We start from the raw sequence: 22601 nt of genomic DNA, 5'->3' as shown, positions 1-22601 counted from the left end.
AGGGAGCCAGGCAAGATGGACAACCTCCTGGTATCAGACACAAGCTTCTTCCTAGTGAAAGCAAAACCAAAACTGAAACGATGAGATTCAAACCACCTACTAGACACAGAATTGCAGGAGAAAGCATGAAATACTAGATAACAGCATCCAGTGTTTAGTAAATGCCTTTCTGTATTTCCTTTATCTACACGTAGCCCAATGAGGTGCATCATAAATGTTTCTGGGGCAGCTTTATGACCCCAGAGAGCAATCAGTGAGAGTACAAGCCTGCTCAGGGACAGGAGACGTACCGGCACTGTCCTCTGCTGGCACAGCCGGCAGTGATCTTCCATCTGCCTGCAGGGCTGGTAGAGCTTTGCAATCGCAATCCAAACTGACTTTTGGGACAACACGGATTTAACTTTACTGATTTAAAAAAGGCAGGACACAGATGGAAACACTTCAACTAGAAACAAAAGGAATAACATGGCTCGCTAAATGTCGTTTGTTTCTTCTCATTGCTCTCAGAAGTTTCCAGCATAATTAGACTCTCTCTCGTCTCCTAGGTATCTCCTCTAAGACATCATCTCCCCTCCAAAATATTAGGCTCCAGTTATCTCTATACGTTCAAAATTACAAATGCCCAGGATATCCCATGAAGTAAAATAATTATCTTTAAAAAATACATACAGCAGACTTACTAAGTGATGTCCTCCAACTCCTCCTACCAATAGCCGCAAGATTACATCAGAATTTTCTGCTTATAATTACTGCTTATTTCTGGTCTGTGCAACACAAAAATGGCAGCAGTTATAAGCAGCGCATGCAACAGATCAGAGCTGGACGTACTGGCTGACTCAGTAGTTGGGCTGTATCTGTACAAAAGCCGTGTTAAGTTACACGATAACACTCATACTAGTATCTGGGAGGGGTAAAAATATTTGCACTGAGAAACAGTCCTGGATTGACTCAAAAATTTCTCAACACTGCAGGACCAAGACTGTCAAGGGAAAAAAAAATATTATTTTTAAAAGATCTGAAAAGCGGAAGCATTGTTGATTATAATTAGCATGTAATCTGAAACTCCGACTATACCATGCAGCACACATGAGACAAGACAATTAGCATTTAATTAGGAGCTTTGCTCACTTTCTTCTACTTGCTTTGATAGCTAAAATGATTGCCTTAGAGTATCTCTCACTATTCTTTTGTTCCATTTCCTTCCATAGAATTTTCATTTTCTCAGATTTGGGGGGCTTATTTTCTGAAAAGTATTCCTTTAAGTTATTTTTTTTAATACAAATGAAGTGAAGCCAATGTCTAAAATTTATAATTTGACAATAAAGACAAATGGATTTATCCAGACTGAAATACTAATCTGTACGAAAGACTCAAGAGATTTCCAAAAAGCCCAGGCCATGCAAACATATAAGCACATGCATATGAACATGTGCAGTCCCATTAAAAACACTGTGATTATTTCTGCCTTTTAATGTCAAACATGTTTGACCTAAAAGCTCAGCAGTTCTTAATTAACTAGGCAAAAGCTCCTCAGACCCAGTCTAAAATGGCATAAAGTAGCTTTAATGGTAGATTGGGACATGTGTTGAAAGGTTAGGGAAAAAAAATAAATTGTGATCAAGAAGAAAAAGTTTATGCCGAGTTAAACTCGTACATTCTTCCCACCCACAAAGCTGAAAATCTGCCCTTGGAGCAGATGTTGCAAAGCAGTATTCCCTCTGGTAACCCCAAAGAAGGCCACACACAAATTTTCTAAATTCTGTCTCTTCCACATTTCACAGACTTGGAATGACAGTTCTCCTAACAGAAACTTCCAGCTTTAGCTCACAACTGCTTATAGGAAGGTATGACAGGAAAAATCTTAATAAGCTGATCTAGAAGGAAATTTTATCGGGCATGAGAATGAAAACCATCTTATGCAGGGGATATCCTGGACATTTTTATGCCTAAAGATGCCTGTATCCTAGGAACCTGGAAGGGAGATGGCATATTAAGGGTCTTAATGCAACATGCAAACTTTGAGCAGAATTTTAACCTGGGTCGTTCTCCCATTCAGGGTAGAGGAACAGGCTCAGGCAAAATCAGTAGTTCAGTGACTCTGGATCCAAGAGCACTAACCGGGAGCAGTATCAGACCCGTCTCCAGTGAGTAAACAGGTAGCACACACAGAAGAATAGAGCATGTCTACAATTAACCATACAAAGGAAGTAAAAGCCTTTCTCTGAAGGCCCCGTTCATTTTCCTTGAAGACTCAGTGTTGGACTATTGGGGTCTTACAACCAGCTCCCCATAATTGCCAAGTTCCCCAGACTGGTCCAAAGCGCATCATTTTTAGGGTTCCCAAATAATACAGTCTGCATTCAGCAAAGCACATGCCAACATCCTTGAACAAACCAAAACCCATCTGTCAATAAATATAACATTAGCTGGATACAGACGGTCCTTTACAAAGCATACCCTCTGTAGGAGAGCTGAACTTAGTCTCATTAACAAACGTAGACAGATCAGATGGTTGCGGGTAATCCTGCTTATCCGTGTTCAGGTCCACAGTCATGCAGGTCCATTTCTGACTGGTCACTGAAGACGCCAGTTTCTCCTCATCTGTCGCATGAACCACTGTGGATATGACAGGAGGTGTTTCTGGAGTAGGCAGTGGAGTGGGATCCTGCAGAAAATAAGTGCCAATTAATTCTATTACCTTTCGCTAACATGTTGAATAGTTAACTCTCTGAATTCCTTTGCACGACCACAGTCACTTTAATTCTGTACTCTTTGCTGCAGTTCTGTATAAAATTACTTAATGAAAAATATTAAAGTACTTCATTTAGAACTCTACTAGCAGCAAGTTTTCCCAGTACAACTAAACTCTTTGATGATAAACATTCGCATTGCAAAGCTGCTTTGATAACAAGGAAGAAAGAAAATCCAGAGCCGTTTAAATGTTAGGCACTTGACATAAGTGGCACACATCACCCACGACTGAAGTCTTTGACTACCAAAAGTGACTTTTTAGGTTTCCCTCATAGAAGCAAACCTTCGTAGGTCATGAACCATGCGAGGTCATGAACCCTTTCTTCACTTCTAGGCTGTCAAGCAGCACAAATAAAAGGGTAGGATGGATAACAGGAAGCAGAACAGCAGCATGGAAGGAGCTGTGCCACATCAAAGCAGTTAGGCCTTTGTAGGCAGAACAGCTTTTGTTAACTTCTCTTCCAAGAAAACCACCTGCTGGCAGTTTACAACAAGGCATAAAACCATCCAAGCACATGTTCCTGGTAGATCAGCCCACTTGTTTTATTTCTGTTTCCCTTCCAGCCCACCACTTTGATGCATTTAGTTTCTGACTTTCTAATCTAAAAATTCCGGGGTGGATAGTTACACTTAGTTTTTCAGACAATTGGTTGAAGATATTTATTCATATCGTCACTCCGTTGTAACACAAGACTTTCCAAAGTACATTTAGTAATTGTCTAACTGGAATTCCCAGAGCAAATACTAGATCTAATATACATTGTATACATGCTTCTAGAGACCAAAAGGTTAATATCTTAGATTATAGCCCAATGTGGCTATACTTGGACACCAATACGCTTGTATTCTTTTCAAAAACCTCTTCCATTATTAAACATACAATTCTACAATTAAATCAATCAGATTGCCCTTTTTTGCCCCTAAAAGAACACAAAATACACGCATGAAAATGAGGCAGTACTTTACCTGAGAAGGAGGATCAGACAGTGGGGATCTTTTTGGTGATTTTTTCACCCTAAATGTATCACTGAAAATAAAGTTAAAACAGTTAATATGGCAATACCAGCAAGAATCAGGTCATTTTACACTTAGCAAGAGGCAGCCACAGAAAATGCAACCTCTGTAAGCCCTTCTGCTTTAAAATCCCATCCATTAAGCAGCAGCACCACAGAGAAACATGCCACAGGTACCTATTCTTGTCATGCACTTGGAACAGGCCTCAATTCCCCAAAAGCTGAGAAAAGCAGGATTGCCATATTTTTCATGTCAACTACTGACTCGTTTACAGAACAGAGTTGCTGCTTGATTGCAATTCAAATCCTTGCTTCACCACAGACATCCTCAGTGGCCTTAAGCAAATTATTTAGCTGCTGTCTGCTTCAGTTTCCCATCTGAAAATTAGGTCTAAACCCCATCTTTACCTGAGAATTAAAACTGTGATAGACTTGGGCAGTAAGCTCCAATGACCCCATAAATCATTAAGAAAAAAACTGGCACGCTTTGGATGGACTACATAAAAACAGCCAAGGCAGATGCTGTTCCCAACGTGTCAGAAGAAAGTTCTACCGTCACAAATGTGCACAACCGACCCTTTTTAAAACAAACACAACAACAAATATGGCAATTCTGCTTCCAGGACCCCTGACGGCTCACAGCACAGACTGGGAGAACAGACACTGTAGCCCTTCAAAATCCCACAGGTTTTAATCAGGAAAAAGGAATGAAGAACATACATTATGTCTTAGTGTATAATTATGAATATTGCCTTTATGTTTATTCACAATTGGTTAAAAATATTTTCTAACCAGGAAATCTACCTGTTCTCTTGATGCGTATTGCCAGTTATTCAAACACATTTATGTTACTAACCAGAAGAGGGAGAAAAATATCACAGTAAACTCACTCATAAAGACTTAACGTTTGAACTGAGATGCAGTGGCAAAAATTACTGCCCACCAGCTCATCCCTGATCAATGATGGCAAGATCAACGCTAGAAATTATAACGGTGGGTTTCAATCAGCAGAGGGTAAATCAATATCACATCTAGAGGGCAAAATAAATTGGACAGCTGAATATTGGTGTGTTCGATGCTACTAATTATCTAGTTATGATGCTAGCAGTAATTAGGATAATTTATTCCTTTAAGAAGGAGGAACACTTTATGCAGTATTTATGAAAGACTGATTGTACAATGTTGTTGCACAATGGCAGAAATAAAACCTCCATATTTTAGCTCAAGGATACAAAATCCACAGTTTTAAAGAGGATCTTCTTTGATAGGCAAACAGATAATGAGGCAATAGATTCCCCAAACTCATTCACAGCCAGGCATCTTACTTCAAATGGCTTTCATATGTGCCAGTGAAGTCAAATAGTTAACATAAAAGCTTCATGCTGAGTAATAACTGATCATGCTGCAAAATAAATAAGTAAAATTAAAAAGCCCATAAATCAAAGAGGAAACTTGTTAGCTTAGAATTACTTACAACAGAGAACATACAGACATCACATCTTCTACCATCCTAAGACAAATAAGACAAAGAAAAGAGAGACAGACAGAAGGAACTGACAAAAAAGATAAACCTACAAATCCTCTGTTAATGTTAATGTGTTAAGGCAATCTGATCATGCATATTTTCTACCTATATAATCTTAACCTCTACTTTTTACTGTGAAACAGATAGGGAGAAAAAAGTATTCCAGTCCTTCAACGTTTTCAAATTCAATGTTATACTTTTGACACGCTTTCATCTTACAAAACACATTTCTCAAAGCTGACATCTCTGAGTTAAGTTCCTTTCAACATACGTCCTTGCCTTCCCTGATGGTAGCCACCTGCATTTTTTTCAAAACACAGTATTTGTTATTATATGGGATGTAAAACTGTTCTTCAATGGCAGCTCAGCTTAAGGAAAGAGCAGAGTTATAGAAGGTTTTTGATGTCTGCTGATTTGTTACAATAGTACAGAAAAAGCTACTTGACCGTTTCAAATCATTTATCCAAGTCAAGAAATAAAATGACATTTCTTTAAATCTCATCTATTTTGGCTCTCACTAAAACCTAACTTTGTGTTCTGACAGAACAAATGGATTGCCCCAAAACCAGAAGGAAACCTTGCCAAACAACTAAGGCTAAGAAAAGTTTTCATCTACTTATAAGCTCGGCAGCTTCTGCTCAGCTCTTCTCATGTGCAATGCTCTTGAAAGCTGGCACCTTGCATTTCTAAACAGCCTCCAATCATCCAACAGTTTCGAGGGCAATGTCTATACAAGCCACCCGTTTTTACTCATCACTATGAGCAGGCACTCGGGAGACGTCAGCTGCTCTTTGTTCAGTATCATCTGAGCAATGTGATCTATCTCAAAACAGCTCAGCACTTAGGTACACGACCACAGTAACGTGCATTCAGCTGATATCTCTTCTAAAAATCTCTCATCTTTTCACATGGATGTCAACGCTTAGCCTGCTGCAAGTTTCATTCAAGAATAAAAACTGATTATTGATTTAATGCAGGTAAGACCCAGCATATGGCACAGATTCAAAGTAGTACAAGCTTAGCAATGGCTTAAACTCACGCCTGGCTTCTTTACTTCCCATAGGTCTAATCTAGAAATTGCTGTCTTTCCATACGAGAAACACATTTTCAAGCTAGTCCATAGAGTTTTATTTCTGCACCCCTCAATAGCACTAATATAAACTCCTGGTTTTGCAAAATTGACCTTTAATGAGGTTTTAGAAGTCCTGGTTTATTACAGCATCATTTCCTAATTCAAACACCCTCCTTTCTGCCCCTTGGAGCTGAAGCATTTTGCACTAGCTTCTCTCTCCTGTCCCACCATGGAAGCATTGCCAAGGAGGGTCCTACACCCCACCTCCCTGCCCGGCCAGGGGTTCTCCTGCACTGGACCCCATGGAGGAGTCATGCCGAGGGCCCTTTTCATGGAGAAGAGAGATCAGAGACAAGCAGAGACAAATAAAGCCACTGTTTCCCCTGGCATCCCCCAACAAGCCTTAGGCTAATTTTCTTGTAGAAAGTATTATGGCTGCAGGCCACGCTGTGTATTAATATGCAGATTCTCTTTGTTAGAAACCACTTGCAAAAGTAGGTTATGGGGCCACAGCGAGCAGATACATAACACAACACAGTGAAAGCAGTCCCAAGGAAGGGCCAGGAATTCCTGTAAACCTCCTGACCTAAGAACCTGTAAGCCCTGCTCTAGGGTAGTTTCACTTCTTCCACCATGATAAAGACCAGCAGTGAACTTTGTGACTGTAGGGCAGAGCCCTCCCTTGATGGATTTTCCCAAGGACGAATGTGGTTTAGCAAACTCTTTGTAAACTCGTGTTGCCCCTAAATTAACAACTTTGGAATTCATTCTAATATTCACAGCAGATGGGTAGACCCAAGAGGTTTATACTGGGGGTCTGTCAACTCCACTGCAGCTACTGGAAGACACAAGGAGACTCTGGCTGGCTGCAAATACCAGACTTAAGGATCTGGTGATATTAAAATTCCCCTCTCCCTCCGCACTTCCCCAGTAAGATTCAAATTGTTCCTCTCGTGCAGTCAGACTTTTAAGTCTTCTTGGTTTGGATCAAACCAGTTTGGGCTGCAGGTTTGGAAAATGTGTCAGCTTAGCATTTGTCTTAATTCCCACTTTAATTTCCCCTAAATTTCAGGCATACCTCAAAAAGAAGCAACATCAGAAAAAACAAACTCCTCCCTCAATAAACAACTCAACTATACAGTGGTCTATACATTCCCAGAAGTCAGAAATGCCCCTAAAAAGCAAAAGATGCCACAAGCTTCCTCAGAAGGCAGCAGGCTGCTCAGAAAAAACTGAATAATCTCCATCTCACTCTTTAAGGGAGGTAATCTTTTGTACTGTTTTACATCAACCTTCAAATTGTCAGGCTTTTTAATATTTTTAGTCACATTTTTGTTAGCTAGCTGAAACATTTAAACCATAAAGGGACATGCACTGAGATACTTTCTTACAGATACGCACAGGATATCGATTTCAGATAAATGGGATATAAACTTACTGATTACCAACTCAAAATAACCGTGTCTGAACAGATAAAGTAACATGCACACCAGTAAGTTAACCATGGAACCAATGCAACTAGCCATCGAGGTTTTTAACCAAATATCTAAATACAACAAGCTAGAAAATTTATCCTGCAATCTGTCAACTGTGTCTAGAAGCTGGATATTTCCCTAACATGTAGCAGTCTAGGAGATTTAAACCTTTCTGCAGGATTGTAAGCTCTTTCACAGAAAGGAAATTTTTCACATTTTTTAGTCTTATATTTAAAAGAATATATTTCAATGCTGCATTCTTCTGTTTCAGATTATTTTCTTTTAAATATCACAAGTCACTGGATAAAACCATCTTCCTGCAGTGTGCAATAGGAGATTTGTCATTGCCTTACTATTTCACATCCCACTCTCAAAAACTGTGATTCATGAAATAGCCTTTACTGGTGTGAACACTTTGATCATCTTAAGGAGTATCAAATTCCCAAGATGAGGTCACAGGAAATTTGGCACAAAATTGATAAATTTTGGACTTAATCAGATTCAAAGCTACACTGACCCCCAAGATGTCAAAAATCCATTTGCCAGACCAGTGGATCAATCTGGCTTGATGTAGCTCTGCTTTTCCTCTTCAATCTGAAAACATGAAGCTATTGGGGAAACAGGCTGAGGGAGAGCATGTACAGCCCCCCAGCATGAGTCCAGTTGTGTGGCTACCAACACTCAATGTCATCTTCCTTTCCCTATTCAAATATAAACTGGGTGTAACTGTGCTAAGAGGTAAGGATGTGCTGCTTCTAATCTAGAAACATCTGTGCTCTTTAACTTACGTTTTTAGTGGCGTCTTCTTCTTTTTCGCAGGCTTATTCAAGTTGTCTCCTTCAGTTCCGTTTGTTTCGTTGGCACTGGCTGGTATCTCAAAGGAAGCCGGAGATTTAGAGGGTGAGTTGGCTATCTTAGAAGAAGAGTTGAAAGGGTCAATAGAGTCCTCACACATGTCTGGCTCAAAACTGTACGTTTGTTGAGGCAGTTTGGGCGATTCTTGCATTTTTGTACTAGATGAGAATGGGTTAAAATTGGGATCATCCCACTTGTCAATATCAAAAGTGTAAGAGCCTTTTGTGATAGGGATTTCATTTGGATCTGTGGGTGACTTGGTCGGTGTGGTTGGAGCATTGTCAAGCTTTTCCACTGGCTTTTTAGTCTTTGGCCTCCGTAGTGGCATTTTAGCACCAGGCTTTTTACTTGCTTTCTTGGGAGGCGGAGTACTCTCCTGCTGGTCTTCACTCACCCCTTTTTCTTCAGAATAATCAAACTCCAGCCTCACGGCAATGCCTTTGACCGGAGGGTCTTCTTGTCCTCCAGTGTCAGGCGGAGTCACCTCCACAGCCTCCGGTGCCGTTGTAAGAGGTAGTGTTTTCTTATTGGCAGGGGGAGAGTTTTGTACTTTGCCACCTCCGGTGCTAAATGCACTAATCCCTTCAAAACTGTCTGGATCCAAAGGGTAGGATCCTTCAGGCACAGGCGGGGCCTCCTGTTTCTCGGCAGAGATTTTAGAAGGTTCAGTACATTCGGGCTTTACTGAGTCAGCCTTTGCTTCAGATATTGTTTTATCCTCACCTGGGGCACAAGCTGTTTGGCCAAGGTCAGATGGTTCTTGTGGAGTTTCTTTCACTGGTGGAGCATCCAGAGATTTTTTTGCTGACTGCTTCTTTTTTAAGGAAGCTGGTCTGGATTTCTTTGTTCTCTTAAGGGTACTAGAAGCACTACTTGAACCAGTACCATACACATCTGCTGCCGGTGCTAATGTCTCACTGTTGCCAAGATAAGATGCTCCATCAAAATCGCTAGCTTGCAAGCTGAGAGATCGAGACAATGTAGATTTGGAAACTGGGACTGAATCAGTAGATTTTCTTCGAACATTCGCTTTGGGGTCACGATTCTTCGATTCTGGAGAGCTTGGTCCTAAGGCATGGAGAGAATCAACCAGCTCAATGTTATCAAAGTCCAAGTTGTAAGTTCCACTGCTGGCTATTGGCTTGTCCTCATCGAAGACAGTGGAAAAAGAATGGGAAGGGGGTCGGAAAGAGCTTTCTTCAGCTGATTCACTGTGTGACACATCAGTTACAGGTACACTTTCTGAAGATAATCCTGTGGGAACAAACAGAAAACTCAGCGAATTTTAAACACATTTTTAAAACTGGAGCTTCATAAATTTTACTACAATCTAATATTACTACAAGTAAATAAATAAAGGGTTAAAATCATACAAATGGACTAATCAATGATTAAAGGACATACAAACAAAAGTGACATTTCCAATATATGAACTAGATGAGGGGAAAAAAATAATTTTGTTCTCTTCTCCCCAGAAAAGGATTCAAGGCAAGTTTCACGAAAACACAGAATATGCATTTGCAATAGCCTCTAAAACATCTCTTCGAAACTAATTATCACTTAGTTAATGAGATGGATATCACTGTAACATGCTAAATATGCCAAATACCAGAAAATCTGAACATCAAGCACTTCACTACTCACATTGTCTACTATTATAAGATGAGTTCACAGAATTGTGTCAGAGCTATTATGCAGTAAACTCCCTGTAAATTGACTGGTGGTTCAGCAATTACATATTGATCTTAAGTTTTGTTTCCTATGTGCTATTTTTACCAATTTCCCAGAGGAAGATGGCTTCCTCTCCACAACCCATCAACGCTACTCCTCCCTCTGCCCCAAGCAGTCAATACACTCTACTTTGACCTCATAATTCCGAGTTTATAATCAGACATGAATCACTGAGAATTTAATATGAACTAAATTATAGAAAAGGTAAGAAAATTAGTCAGAGTACTGTACAAATATTTGCAGTTGAAAATCTTCCTTAAAAAAGACTGCTAGAAGTTCCCTACAAATTATTTAAAACAGATTTCTCAAAGTGTAGTTCTAACTCATCAATGAAAAGAAAATTTGAGAGAGAGAATTATATGCTAAAACTGTTAAACTGAGCAGCTTTTCGTTGTAATTAAAGATTTGCTTATTGAATGGAATTCTAAAAAGATTTCTAGAAGTCTCTTGACTGGGGATATAACAACTATATTGAACAAAGTAGAAACATATACAGTGTATATTGAAAAGAGAGAAAATATATAGGTAGGAACGGATTAAAGTGACAGTCCTCTCTGCTTTCCTGCTCATAAAAATTCATTACTAAAATGTTTTATAAAAATATAGTTTGTTCCTGCTGTCATTGTGCTGCTCCCTATCTCAATGTAACACGGACACCTCCATCTATGTGTGCATGTCCCAGTCAGGGTATCAGAGACCTGGGAAATCCCTCTCCATCTCATAGTTCAAGCTGGGATAAGCCAGCTGCTCGGAGCTCTCACGGATATGTACTGGAGCAAAATGTCCCCGCACTTCCTATCGAAGCAACGCAGCATTCTTCGTGTTGTTAATTTTTAAATTATGCAGCTCTAAAGAAAAACAGTCAAACAAAAATGAATGCTTTTCTCATCTTTAAATGATTTCAAAGAAATTTCTACACATCTTTTTCATCCTAATCTTGACATGGTTTGCAAAGTAATTCCCATTTTGCCCAGCTACATGCATTAACGTTGTTCATAAAAGCAATATAGAGAATCAATAATTACTTTTAGTTAGAAGTTATGAATGGATTAAGAACAGAAAAAACATTTTTTGTTTGTTTCAGAGGAAATTGTATGTCTGCATAGAGATTACAAGAACTATTATTTATGGATGTAAAGGACAGAACATATTTAAGGAAATCAGATACATTTCCCAAAGCAGTCCCTCAGAGTGACACCATGTATTTCCAGAGATTGTCAAAGGAATGGCATCTACACAGTTTCTCTTTTAAGACTGTGGAAGTTTACTAAGTTACAACAATTAAAATAATATTTTAATGTGTTTTTCCGCTAAATGAATGCTATTAACGTGGCAGTACTTCAGGACAGTTTATTTTTCTCCTCAATCTCCACTGGGTTGGGTTTGGTTTCAGCCTGGCTGAGAGGTTATTAATTAGACCTGATTTGCCAGCCGAGCTGGTGCTCACTTCACACACACACACATCACTTTCTGACACTGACGGGACTTCTGTTAAGGGGAGTCAGAGTGCCATAAAACTCCAGCATTAGACTGATCTGTATGCTTTACACTGAAACGGGAATGGAGGACACTTGATGGGAATACATTACAATAAACACTCACGTAGCTCTAATATGTCAGCAGAGTACAAATGTAGGTCAGCATGAAATAAAAGGGGGATCTGAACAAGAAGTCATCTGCAATTACGCCTTGTTTTCATTCCAGCATGTGCCAAAGGTCTCAACAGGATTGAGGTCCCTTATTCAAAGTCAGTACAAACATGTATTTAAACAAAATAAAATAAACCAAACCCAACGCCCTGCAGGACTGTAAATGACAGGCGTGGTAGAGCTGAGGTTTGGGATGCATCACAGCAGCAAAGAGAGCATACAAAGCTTTCCAGCTACTCAAAGCAAAACAGCATTCAAATTTGGTGTGCTCCACATAGTGAAGAGCTTTAATCTTCTTTAATTGCTTATTTCACAACTTCCTCCTAATCAAATCCTTTACTTAGAGTATAGGTTTCTGCAGAGTGTCACTCAACTCGCTACTGTGATATTTTTATTGTTTCTTTATGAAGCAGTACGTGAAACTGTCTCAGAAAACATGGCTTTTGGTGGAATTGAAATGCTGCCGTTACAACTCTTCGGGCATACCAACAGAATTGGCTCAGTACTAGTAACAGCAGAAATGCTAGAGAGGAAGATATGAACGGTACTCACAATCACAAAACAGCACAGCTTTATTACCACAAAGAGATATGAAGACCACTCTTCCCTGACATTAACAGCCTATTCAGAGAGAAGTGCCATTTGTCCTTTTACATCATAGAATTAAGCAAATCAGTGTTTTATTAAAATGCAATTTGATCGCAAAGGAACATCCTACAACATAAGCTATGAAAATTAAGGTAGGATTTGCCGTAGAGAGAAGCCAGGACATGGTTTTAAATAAGGTTTACGCCTTTTATTGGCGCTGACAGTCACTCACAATTTATACTAGTAAGGGCTGCCCACAGGTAGATATTAAGTTTTACAAAGCATTCCAAGAACATGAGTGTTAGCAGGGGAACTTATGTTGCCAGAGAAAACAGGCAATCCCTGAAAAAAGCCTCCTATTTCATTCATTAAAAAAGAAGGTCCAAGTTCTGCTCTTCCACAAGGAAATATCTCTGAATTCAGAGAAATTTGGCCTGGATTGGGTATGAAAAACAAAACAATCCCCAAACCAAAACCAACAACAAAACCCCCCCGAATTCTTGTGATGAGACCTCTAAATGAGAGCTCCATGACATGTTTAATGCTTGGCATTTTCACCTGTCACCTATTATGGCAGAAGCAAAAGTTGCTAGAAAGATATTATAAGATTGTTTGCATTAATAAAAACCCAAAATTTCTGTTGTTAGTATCGACTTGCTGTAGGTGACCCTGCTTTGGACTGGATGATCTCCAGAGGGCCCTCCCAACCCCAACCATTCTGTGATTCTGTGAAAAAGGAATCAAACAAATAAAAAAAAAGTTTCTAGTCAACTACAGAAAACTTTTTTTTGCACGTTACAAAATATTAAGATTTTGATGGCACTTCAGATGCCAGTAACGCTTCAATGTCCCACAAGAACAGTGAGGTAGACACATACCCCACTTAACTCAGCCAGCTTTACATAAAGATCCATAACTGATCTGAACAGTAACAAATCCCACGCATGTCATCCGAACTGTCCACTGATAAGGTTATCAAATTTTCATTAAATTGCTACCACTGCTTTATATTGAATATGAAAGGATAGCAGGCATTCATAGGTTTAGATCAAGATGGGTATTAAGGTTTACATCTTTTTACAGCCTTGGGAAAGAAATGCAGAAACTCGGTGGTAGTAGTTGCACAAGGAGCTACAGAAGTAGTCAAGGCAAAGGCAGATGTGTTTCATTTTGATGCAGTATCACCGATCTCTTCCTCACCTGCGGAGCTCTCTGTGCCTCGCCCCCGCCAAGCACTGCGGTACCAGCGGGACAGGATGCGGCACCCTAGGGTATCCCACACCCCAGCGCAGGTAGTGTGCTCTCCCGGGATGTGTTCACAAAATGAAACATTTCCAAAAACTTTAGAACTTCAGATTTGTTTTAAAGATATTTTAAAGAAGAAAATGAAGTATCTGCACTAGCTATGAGCTTGTGGAATCTAAATCTGAACAATTTCTTTATAAATAATGAAATATATTAAGGGGTTAGAACATATAAAGTACTCCTAGCTATTTTAAAATATTTTTCTCTTTAGATTATAATAAATTCTTCTACTGGTGGAGCTGCACTGTGCACTAGGACAGTTGAGCATTTTGTTCTTTGTTGAAGTATCTGTAAAACACAGGGAAACCCAATAGGCTGAAAATAGGCCTTAACACTGCTGAGCTGGAAACAAAATGAAACACTATTTTGAAAGGCTTAGAAACAAAATTTAACCAGATCTAATAAAGCAAATACAGAAGAAATTAAATTTTAGTCCTGTTTTCTAGAGAAAAGCAAACAAAGACAAACCCTTGGAAAATGCTTACAGCATGCACCCACATACTCTGTTATAAGGAAACAACTCAGGAGAAAAGTACACTTCGCCAAAAGCATACTGGAATTGGAATTACCTAATACTAGAAATTTTGAAACACAGTTTATTTCAAGTTCCTGCTTGTTATGAGAAGCTTTTGAAGTTAGGAAATCAATTAGTAGCTCTTTTTAAAAAAAAAATCTGTAAAAATATTTTTGTCATTTATTCTGAGAGAAAACTTTGTATATAAAGTTTATTTTTCTGTGTCAGGCTTCAATACGAAAAACACTTAAGAAGAATGTTTTCCATACCAAAAAACTAGATTTGTTTTTGTCTGGATCATCATCTGTCTACTGGAAAGCCTGACCTCAATTTCCCTGGCACAAGAAGGACCTGAATATAGGTCTCCTATACCCTGATCAGTGGGCTGCAATGCACAGAGGGAACTCCAACTCTTACATCTCCCCTGCGTATATAATCTGAATTCATTAATTAATGGGGCACTTTCTGGTGCTCAGATGGCTGGAACAAGGGACAAGAGGACACTGCTATAAGAAGCTGATGAGACAGGCAACAATGATTTAAAATACTACCAAAACAATAATAATAAAAAATATAACAAAAAGCACCCTTAAAGTCATTAGCCTCAAGAGTATAACGCACATTCCCCACAAAACCTGAAGTATTTACAGAGGAATGGAAGGGCTCATTAGTGACGCTTTCTGGGGTTCAGAGGTAGTTTCCATACGTGCTCTGTTACTCCTCTTCCCCTCCAGACTCGCCCGCAGACTGACTTGCCTCTTTTGCTCCACTGCTGATGGACTGGAGCCATGCAGCAGGTTTTTCCCCATCAGGAGCTGGCACAAACCCAGGATGAGTCTAGCTGTATTTCACTTTCATCATATTTATTAAGCTAGTGTTGAAGTCAACCTAATTAAAAACTCTCCTCTTGGCTTTCCAGCAGTGGGGTCCAGCTGTTGCACTAACGATATCATGCAGCACAACTGCGGCCGTCTGCATAAGCAATTATTGTCAGATATAGATGAAATAAACCTTTAAACACTTACTATGCTTCCTCCTTCCACCCAAACACACGCTCCGTCACCAACCTCCTGTAGGAGACAAAGCCATGCAGCTGGTGAACCAGAAACCCAGCTGGACATCGCTGCCTCTCCCTGTGTGTGCGCCAGGCTCTCCAGCTGCCCGTATTCCTTACTCCTCTTTTACTGAAACCTATTTATTTAGCTGTATGGTACCAACGAGGAACTCTGCTTCAACCGCCCATAACCCCTGAGGAAGGGACTCATTGTCTTTGTGTGCAGGCACATGCATAACCTATGAGGTAAGTAAACTACAAGACAACCGTTACTTAAGCGGTTTATAAAGTACAAAACACTTAACTGTTCGTATTTCTGAAGAAGCACACAAACACCTAAGCTATGGTCTCAGTATTATTAATTTCTTCTAAAGATTTCCAAAACAAACGAATGCTTTGTGTTGCCCTCCTACATTTGAATTTTTTCTGCATTACACATCTTCTTTCCCTCACATAAATTACCCTGTTGTATAACTTCATTTTGCATAATATTGGAATGCTGAATGTAGCTCTGTAAGTTTGTGGTAACTTGCCTCTCATAGACAAATCTTATTTGCACATGAAACTAATCTCTGCCATCCAACGGCCTTCAATATAGTTCACACTGGCTGTGAACAGACAAATTCAGTTTCCTACCTTCAGAAACATTTAAAAGAAAGGAGGAGCATATCTGGGATGTAGGAAGAAAAGAATCACATGTGCCAGGGAAACACATGTCTAATCAAGGGTTTGAAGATAATCTACTGCAGTAATTAAAAACACACTCCAATCCTGTTTAGCATATGCGTTCTTTTGTCCTCTCAGCACTTATTTTGTAATCCTTAGATTGCAAAAGATTAGAAAAAGGAAAGAAGACGGAGAATGAGTAATGTTGTTTGCTACAATGAAGAGGGAACGGTAACAGCAGAAAGGAAAAACTGTCAGGATGTCTCAGTATTTCATTTGTATTTTGTAGAATCAGTTTGTTGAACATCTTCCTAGCTTCTTATAAGCTTGTATCATAAATCGTGATCTTAAAGAACATTCCTTAATGCATAACTCCCAAGAACGCTTTAGGTGGCTCAAGACATTTGCAAGACTTATTTGTCACTTTCCTGAAGGTTTAAATCAAAGCTGGACAGCCTTTATAATACACACACCAGCCTTGGACAATGCTTTGACTGCTGCTAAACACAGTCTCTTCTAAAGTGGAAATGGAAGCTTTAAACCACTGCCTGGCAATGCTATACATCTTTCCAGATGAAATACAAGTGAGCTTTAGTCTGCTGAGAGTAAAATTACCTTTACACAATTTAGCCAGGTGATCAAGATGACTTGACTTTCAGATGGGAAAAAAGACAGCATAATGGGGAATTCAATCTTAAACTGTTGAGCTGTCATCTGACAGCCCAAACAAAGCTATTTTGGGCTAATAAGAGTGCTTTCTACTCCCTCATATTCCATTACTCAGTTTGGAGAACAAAGAACACTTTTTTGAGGGAAAGGATTCCTTTGGTTTTTTTAACATGGTATTTCCTTTTTAAAGGTTATCTTCCCTTTAAATTACCAATTTTTATGTATGTATATTATACATACATTCATACATACTCCCATGTTCCTCCTATAAAGCTAATATCAGTATTTCTATTGTTCTAATGGGTCTTTTGTTCACCTTCTGTTTCAGGTGACAATACATTTGAAAATAACATTTTGCTAATTGTCACAGTTAACAGTGCTCACCCAGGTACCTGCATCTGTATCTCATACCTCCTTCTTCTACTCATCTGAGTCTGTAAAGATTCTACAGAATGAAGTTTGAATCAAAAGGAAGAAAGGTTTCTTTACAAAGCTCCTCTTTCCTTTAATATTTGTCAAATGTTATGGACAGATTCTCCAATACTTTATTCCAGGAGGCAAGAGGCTCTTTCCTCCCAGCATGGATAACGCCCAACATACACTAACTAATCTTCCAGAAAACATTTTATTAGCATCAGTTCCTTGCCTGTGCTTGCAACAACACCTCCCTGCAGCTTCTCCTTCCTCAGTAACCTGTCCCACCCATTACATGCTTGTTACCTGTGTCTTCCAAGGGCAGCTGGGGTTTTATTTCTTGTTCTGCTATGTCTGCTGCAACTGCTGCTGCTGACGCCGCTTCAGGGGGTGGCTGTGGAGGTGAAGGTGGTGCCTTTACCGGTGTAGTGGACTCCGGGGTCTCAAATGCTTCTTCAGAGTCAGAGCTCCTGGTGAAAATCAAACCAGAGACTAGTGAGCAGAGTGAAGATTCATGTTTCCAGGTCATAGTTGGAAATGCAGGGCTTTCTGAGCTGATGGCATAGACCTCAGCTATCAGGCTACCTCTACATTTCCCAAAGGAGATTTTACATTGTACTATGGTTTCCAGAGCAAATTATCATGTCTAGGGTCTTCTCCATATATAAGTATTTATGTCACTTAAGACTTCTTTGTGTTACAAAAGTGAACACACACTTGGAAATAAACCCATCTTGCAAAGCCTGCTTTCCAGTGTGAAGGTGGCTCAATCACACAGACACCACCACCAACACTCCCGTGTCAGTCTCTCAAACTCTCCTTGGCACAAGTGTACCTAAATCAACTAAAAAAAAAAACAAAACAACAAAAAAAAGCATCTTCTCAAGAGAACTTCATAGCTTCACCAAAAACCCCACCTAAAATAGTATCAAATTTCTCTGTGTGGTCCTACCGGTGAGAAAGCAGACTCAGAGATACCTGAGGTACAGCAAATCCTTGTGCATCCTGCTCCCATGGAAATACTACATCCTATTTTTAGCACAATTTTATCGTAGCCCTTTTCAAATAGTAAGCGTATGGCTTTGTTACACCAGGTAAGACAACCTGTAAAATGAACGGAGTCCTGGTATTATCAATTATCCTTTTGTAGCACCATGTGCTCACAGAGACACAAAAACCATAGGAACCACAACGGGTTGGTGCCAGCCCAGCAAGGAAACAGCAGCACCCAAAACGGAGCCATTCAAATGAAATGCAAGCTTGAAAGGCAACATCATACAACGACACACCATTTGCTCTTACAGCCTTAGGAAACTGTCCTTCTAGATCTGAAAACTATAGATCTTATTTGTTTTTAAACCAAACTGAGACCAAATTTTAGCTTTTAAACATTTCTTCTGGAAGCCTTTTTTTGGGAGCAAGGAATGCAGTTAACAATGATGTCATATTCAGTATGCACTGAACATATGCTCAATGTACGTTCAACAGGCATTTCTGTTGGTCCGATGCAGATTTTTACTGCTGGTCTGTAATAAAGTGAATTGAATATGACAGTTTCCTAAAGGACAGGACTGATTTGCCTGTTTCCAGCAATTCTGTGCGTGGCTGTAGTCTCCACTGCTGCTCCCGGCTGTCCACACCCTGCACGCCAGTGCAACAGGGACAAAATTTGCCATGAAATGAAAAGCTATTTCATCCCCCAGAAGCACTCTACAAGCCATCCTGAATCAAGGACTCTTCTTATTTTGTTCAAGTTAAAAGATATCTCTGAGCTGCCAGATTCTGCTTGGTTTCTTGAAGCTCATGATTATTTTAAGCAGCTCGATGTCAGGAGAAGTACAAGTACAGGATTTGCATTCGATTACATTTGCCTAAATCTATCGCAGCATGAAGCCTTCTGCGAGCTGGGGAAGAAAAGACGTCGGTGTCACCCCTGACAGCTTGAGGAACACAGCGGACCCGATTCTCCCTGGCTGCCTCCGCAGAATCCCAATGAGAGCTCCCACCTCCTTGCATGCCTTCAGGGCACAGGCCATGGCCTGACACCAACCCCTGTCTCTGTCTCATCACCTCTACTCCTGTGCAAAGCAAAAGGATTTCTACTAGCTAACACCTTTGGATGTTTGCCTTACTTGTGGATCTCTGGAGATTTTTTTTCCCTCCCAAACCTATGTCACTGCCTGGGAAGCTGCTCAAAAATAGTGTGCCTAGCTTTCGATCGTATCTATTGCCGCAGCTCCTCAAAATGCCTTCTTTGTGTCATTGCTTAAACCATACTCATTCATCAGGCCACGGAACGGCCAAATTGGAAGAGGTAAGCTGCAGCATTTTAAACTACATGCCTTCAAAGATGCACCATGTTTTAAGTTCAAAATATTTTAATTTTAAGAACAGCTGCAAAGAGCTTCTGTAAATAAAGTTGCACAATAGGTATTCAACAAAACAACGCTTTCTCCTCCTTCCACAGAGCTGGTTCAGGAAATTCTTAAGTTGAAGAATCAAAGAGAAACAGAGTTGTGAGATATTTTCCCAGTAGAGAAATGTTTCTTGTGTCATAAAAATAAACCTAGATAGTTATCATCTAAACCGACAAAATGAAAGGTAATTCATCTCTCTCAGGCTTTCACATAATTCTCATTGTGCTGTATTTAATTAATGTTTTACTCTCTTAATTTTGAACTCAAAGTGTTGCTCTGTAATGCCAAAACAATAACGTTCAGACTCCTTTTTCCCAAACTGTCTGAATAGCACCTGTAACATATACAGTAAATACACAGATACATGTAATATAACTGAAACAGGAAAAAAAATCTCTGGTTTTGTGTCCTACTCATATTTGTAACTGCTTTGTTAAATTGGTTTGATGGAGCAGTTCTGCGTCCTCCTTTATTTAAATGATGTAAAGACTGTGATGTTCTAAACGAGTTAGCTTTGTTTACTTGGTCTTTTCCTCGGATGAGGTGGGCATAAGCATTTGAAGTAAAGAGAAATGTCTGTTCTTTTTTTATTCACTGTATGAGCTTCCATTCTGGAGAACATCCCAAGTCTGTGGACAAGACAGTTGTGGTGCCTGAGCTCCAGCACAAGGCTTTGTTTTGCTAATATTTAGCAACTGCCAAAAGATTCTGATGCAATGCTCCTAACTTTCAGCTGTGCCCCTCCATAAGCAGCAGTATAATTAAGTAAGAACTGTCTTAACCGTAACCCAAATGTTGCTGAGTTTGTTATGAGAAGCAATTATGCTGGCAAAATACAGTATTTAACAAAGAAATATGTAGGGACGCTCAATACCAGAAAAACGTTGCTCGTCATAGCCTGGGATCTCGGAGAAAGCATCAAGCCTGGAAGCATGTACCAGGACTATGCTCCAAGGTCTACATTACATATATCCTGGAAAAATTAGATCCTGTGTTCAGTTTTTCTTAGTGAAAATACAGAAGATCTCTCTTGCGTAGAATATGTCTTGAGACTACAGCCCTACTTTCAGACTGTAAGAAAAGATTTTCCCAGAACAACAGGATTTCCTGTGAAAAGGAAATTACACATTTCAGCCAGTTCTATTCATAATGTCTTTTCTCTGAGAAATACGGGGAATACATAGAACAAAAAAAATAATGCTGCTGTAAAGTTTGCGGTGTAAAACAGATTGCCAAATTGTGATAGGCCGTGAGAATCGGCACCAATTCAAAGCTGCACAAGGAGCAGCCACCACGGATCCAGCTGTGGGCAGGCTCTCACGAAAGGAAGAGCCCTTGTGTCATCTACAATATTATTCTGAAGCTCCAGCCAAGGATGAAGCAGGATGAAGTGGGACATATGGGTTATAGAGATGGAGAACTAACTCATTTGCTGGCCTCAGCTCGTAACGTTGTGGAGATGGGGTGTACATGTGCAGAGTCTGGGTCTGCAGGACTAGTTTGTGGAGCAGTGATGAAGTAAAAGCTACAGAAAGGAACATACATTCATGCATCTGTTTAGCCAGCTTGGGAAATTAGCGGGAGCTTGCCTTTATAACATAATGTCATATCTTTTCATCTGTATCCTTTGGATTTTGTAGATAACAGGCAAAAAATTTATAGATTGTAGAAGCTACAAAATGATTAGGTGAGAGTAATAGAGTACAAAATTACTAGAAATATTCTTTCAGTTAATCTCTTTCATCTTCCTCCTTGAAAGATAGCCATTAAACCGTAAATATAACACACACAGATGGGGTTGAGAAGCAGAGAGAACCAAGAAATGCAAGAATCATACCAGACCAATACACATCTGGCAACGCTGCATCAACTTGTGGAGCATTCCCACTCTCATCTGGAAACTCGGAGGTCTTGACTAGCCTGTTACATAAATCTCCAGAGGAAATACTGAAAGGACTCATGAGGGTTGACTTCTCTTCTTCACCTTCGGCCTTGCGGAAATCCAGCCTCCTAAGTTACATTACCTTTTTTTGTAAACCACAGATGCTTATAATTTTAAGTCCTTCCCAATTTCAGAATGAAAAATTGCCTTTTTGTCACTGTAGCTGGAAAGCACTCAGTAAGCAAGAAGGAGATTTCTTCATTCCACTGCCTTGCCTCACTATTTGTCCTCTTCAGGCATGACAGCCACTGAAGTGAGGTCATCCCAGTTGTCACTTGGAAACTCGATTCATTAAAAAGTAGTTTGCAACAGAGCTGTGACCTTCAGCCGCTTCAGGAATCCTGCCATCTGTCTCAGGTTCTTCTAATATTTACACTGCAGTAGTATAACCAATGCAAGTGTGCACTCTGGTTTTATTTCACAGGAATGAAAGGGATGTGTGATATATAAAAGAAACTTAAAAGCAGGGCTTTGACACAAGGACTGAGGTCAGCAGCATCACTTCCTATGGAGGAGCACACGGGAGCAAATCTGGAACCGGTATGTGCCGAGGGAGCTCCACGGGGTTTTGTAGAGTTACTTCACTTAAGGTCAAATCTATGTAGAATTTTTATTTAGCATGTAGCCTGCTTCAGAAAAAAATAAAACCATACTTAACGACTTTATGGAGCACTGATCTATTGGTGTGTAATACAGACAGTCTGGAGAGGAATGGGTGTGTGATATTTTGAAGTTTTGAAGCCAGGAGCTGGAGCTGCATTATCGAGAAGTGCTGCTGTGCTGGGAGTGGGGAGAGGGGGATGGAGCCAAAGGAGCCGCTCTCCACAAGCCCGGGTTGTGGAATCACAAGTAACAACATCAACACCGGCTTCAGGGGGATCTGCTCCATCAGAGCGAAGGTGAACAGCCTCTGTCCACCTGTATTTAAATTTGTATATTTTCTTCCAAACTTTGGACTTAG

General features: G+C 39.9%; 1 protein-coding gene across 1 annotated transcript in view; it reads right to left on the bottom strand.

Moving 5' to 3' along the window:
- The window catches only part of TACC2 (transforming, acidic coiled-coil containing protein 2), a gene marked incomplete at its 3' end in the record, with an annotated part of 37151 nt that extends 17854 nt beyond the window's left edge, over positions 1-19297 (bottom strand). The window contains exons 1-6 of the mRNA XM_009697528.1: positions 19128-19297; positions 17588-17751; positions 8625-9945; positions 5239-5274; positions 3718-3778; positions 2458-2665 (exon numbers count right to left, since the gene is read on the bottom strand). Of these exons, the coding sequence (XP_009695830.1) occupies positions 2458-2665; positions 3718-3778; positions 5239-5274; positions 8625-9945; positions 17588-17751; positions 19128-19297 (1960 nt within the window). The remainder of the gene's footprint in view (positions 1-2457; positions 2666-3717; positions 3779-5238; positions 5275-8624; positions 9946-17587; positions 17752-19127) is intronic.
- Positions 19298-22601: the final 3304 nt, after the last annotated feature.

Source organism: Cariama cristata, unplaced genomic scaffold, assembly GCF_000690535.1.
Source record: "Cariama cristata isolate BGI_N322 unplaced genomic scaffold, ASM69053v1 scaffold27783, whole genome shotgun sequence".
In the NCBI taxonomy this organism is placed as follows: Eukaryota; Metazoa; Chordata; class Aves; order Cariamiformes; family Cariamidae; genus Cariama; species Cariama cristata.
The sequence above is the reverse complement of the archived record's forward strand: the minus strand, read 5'-3'. Positions and strand labels throughout refer to the sequence as shown.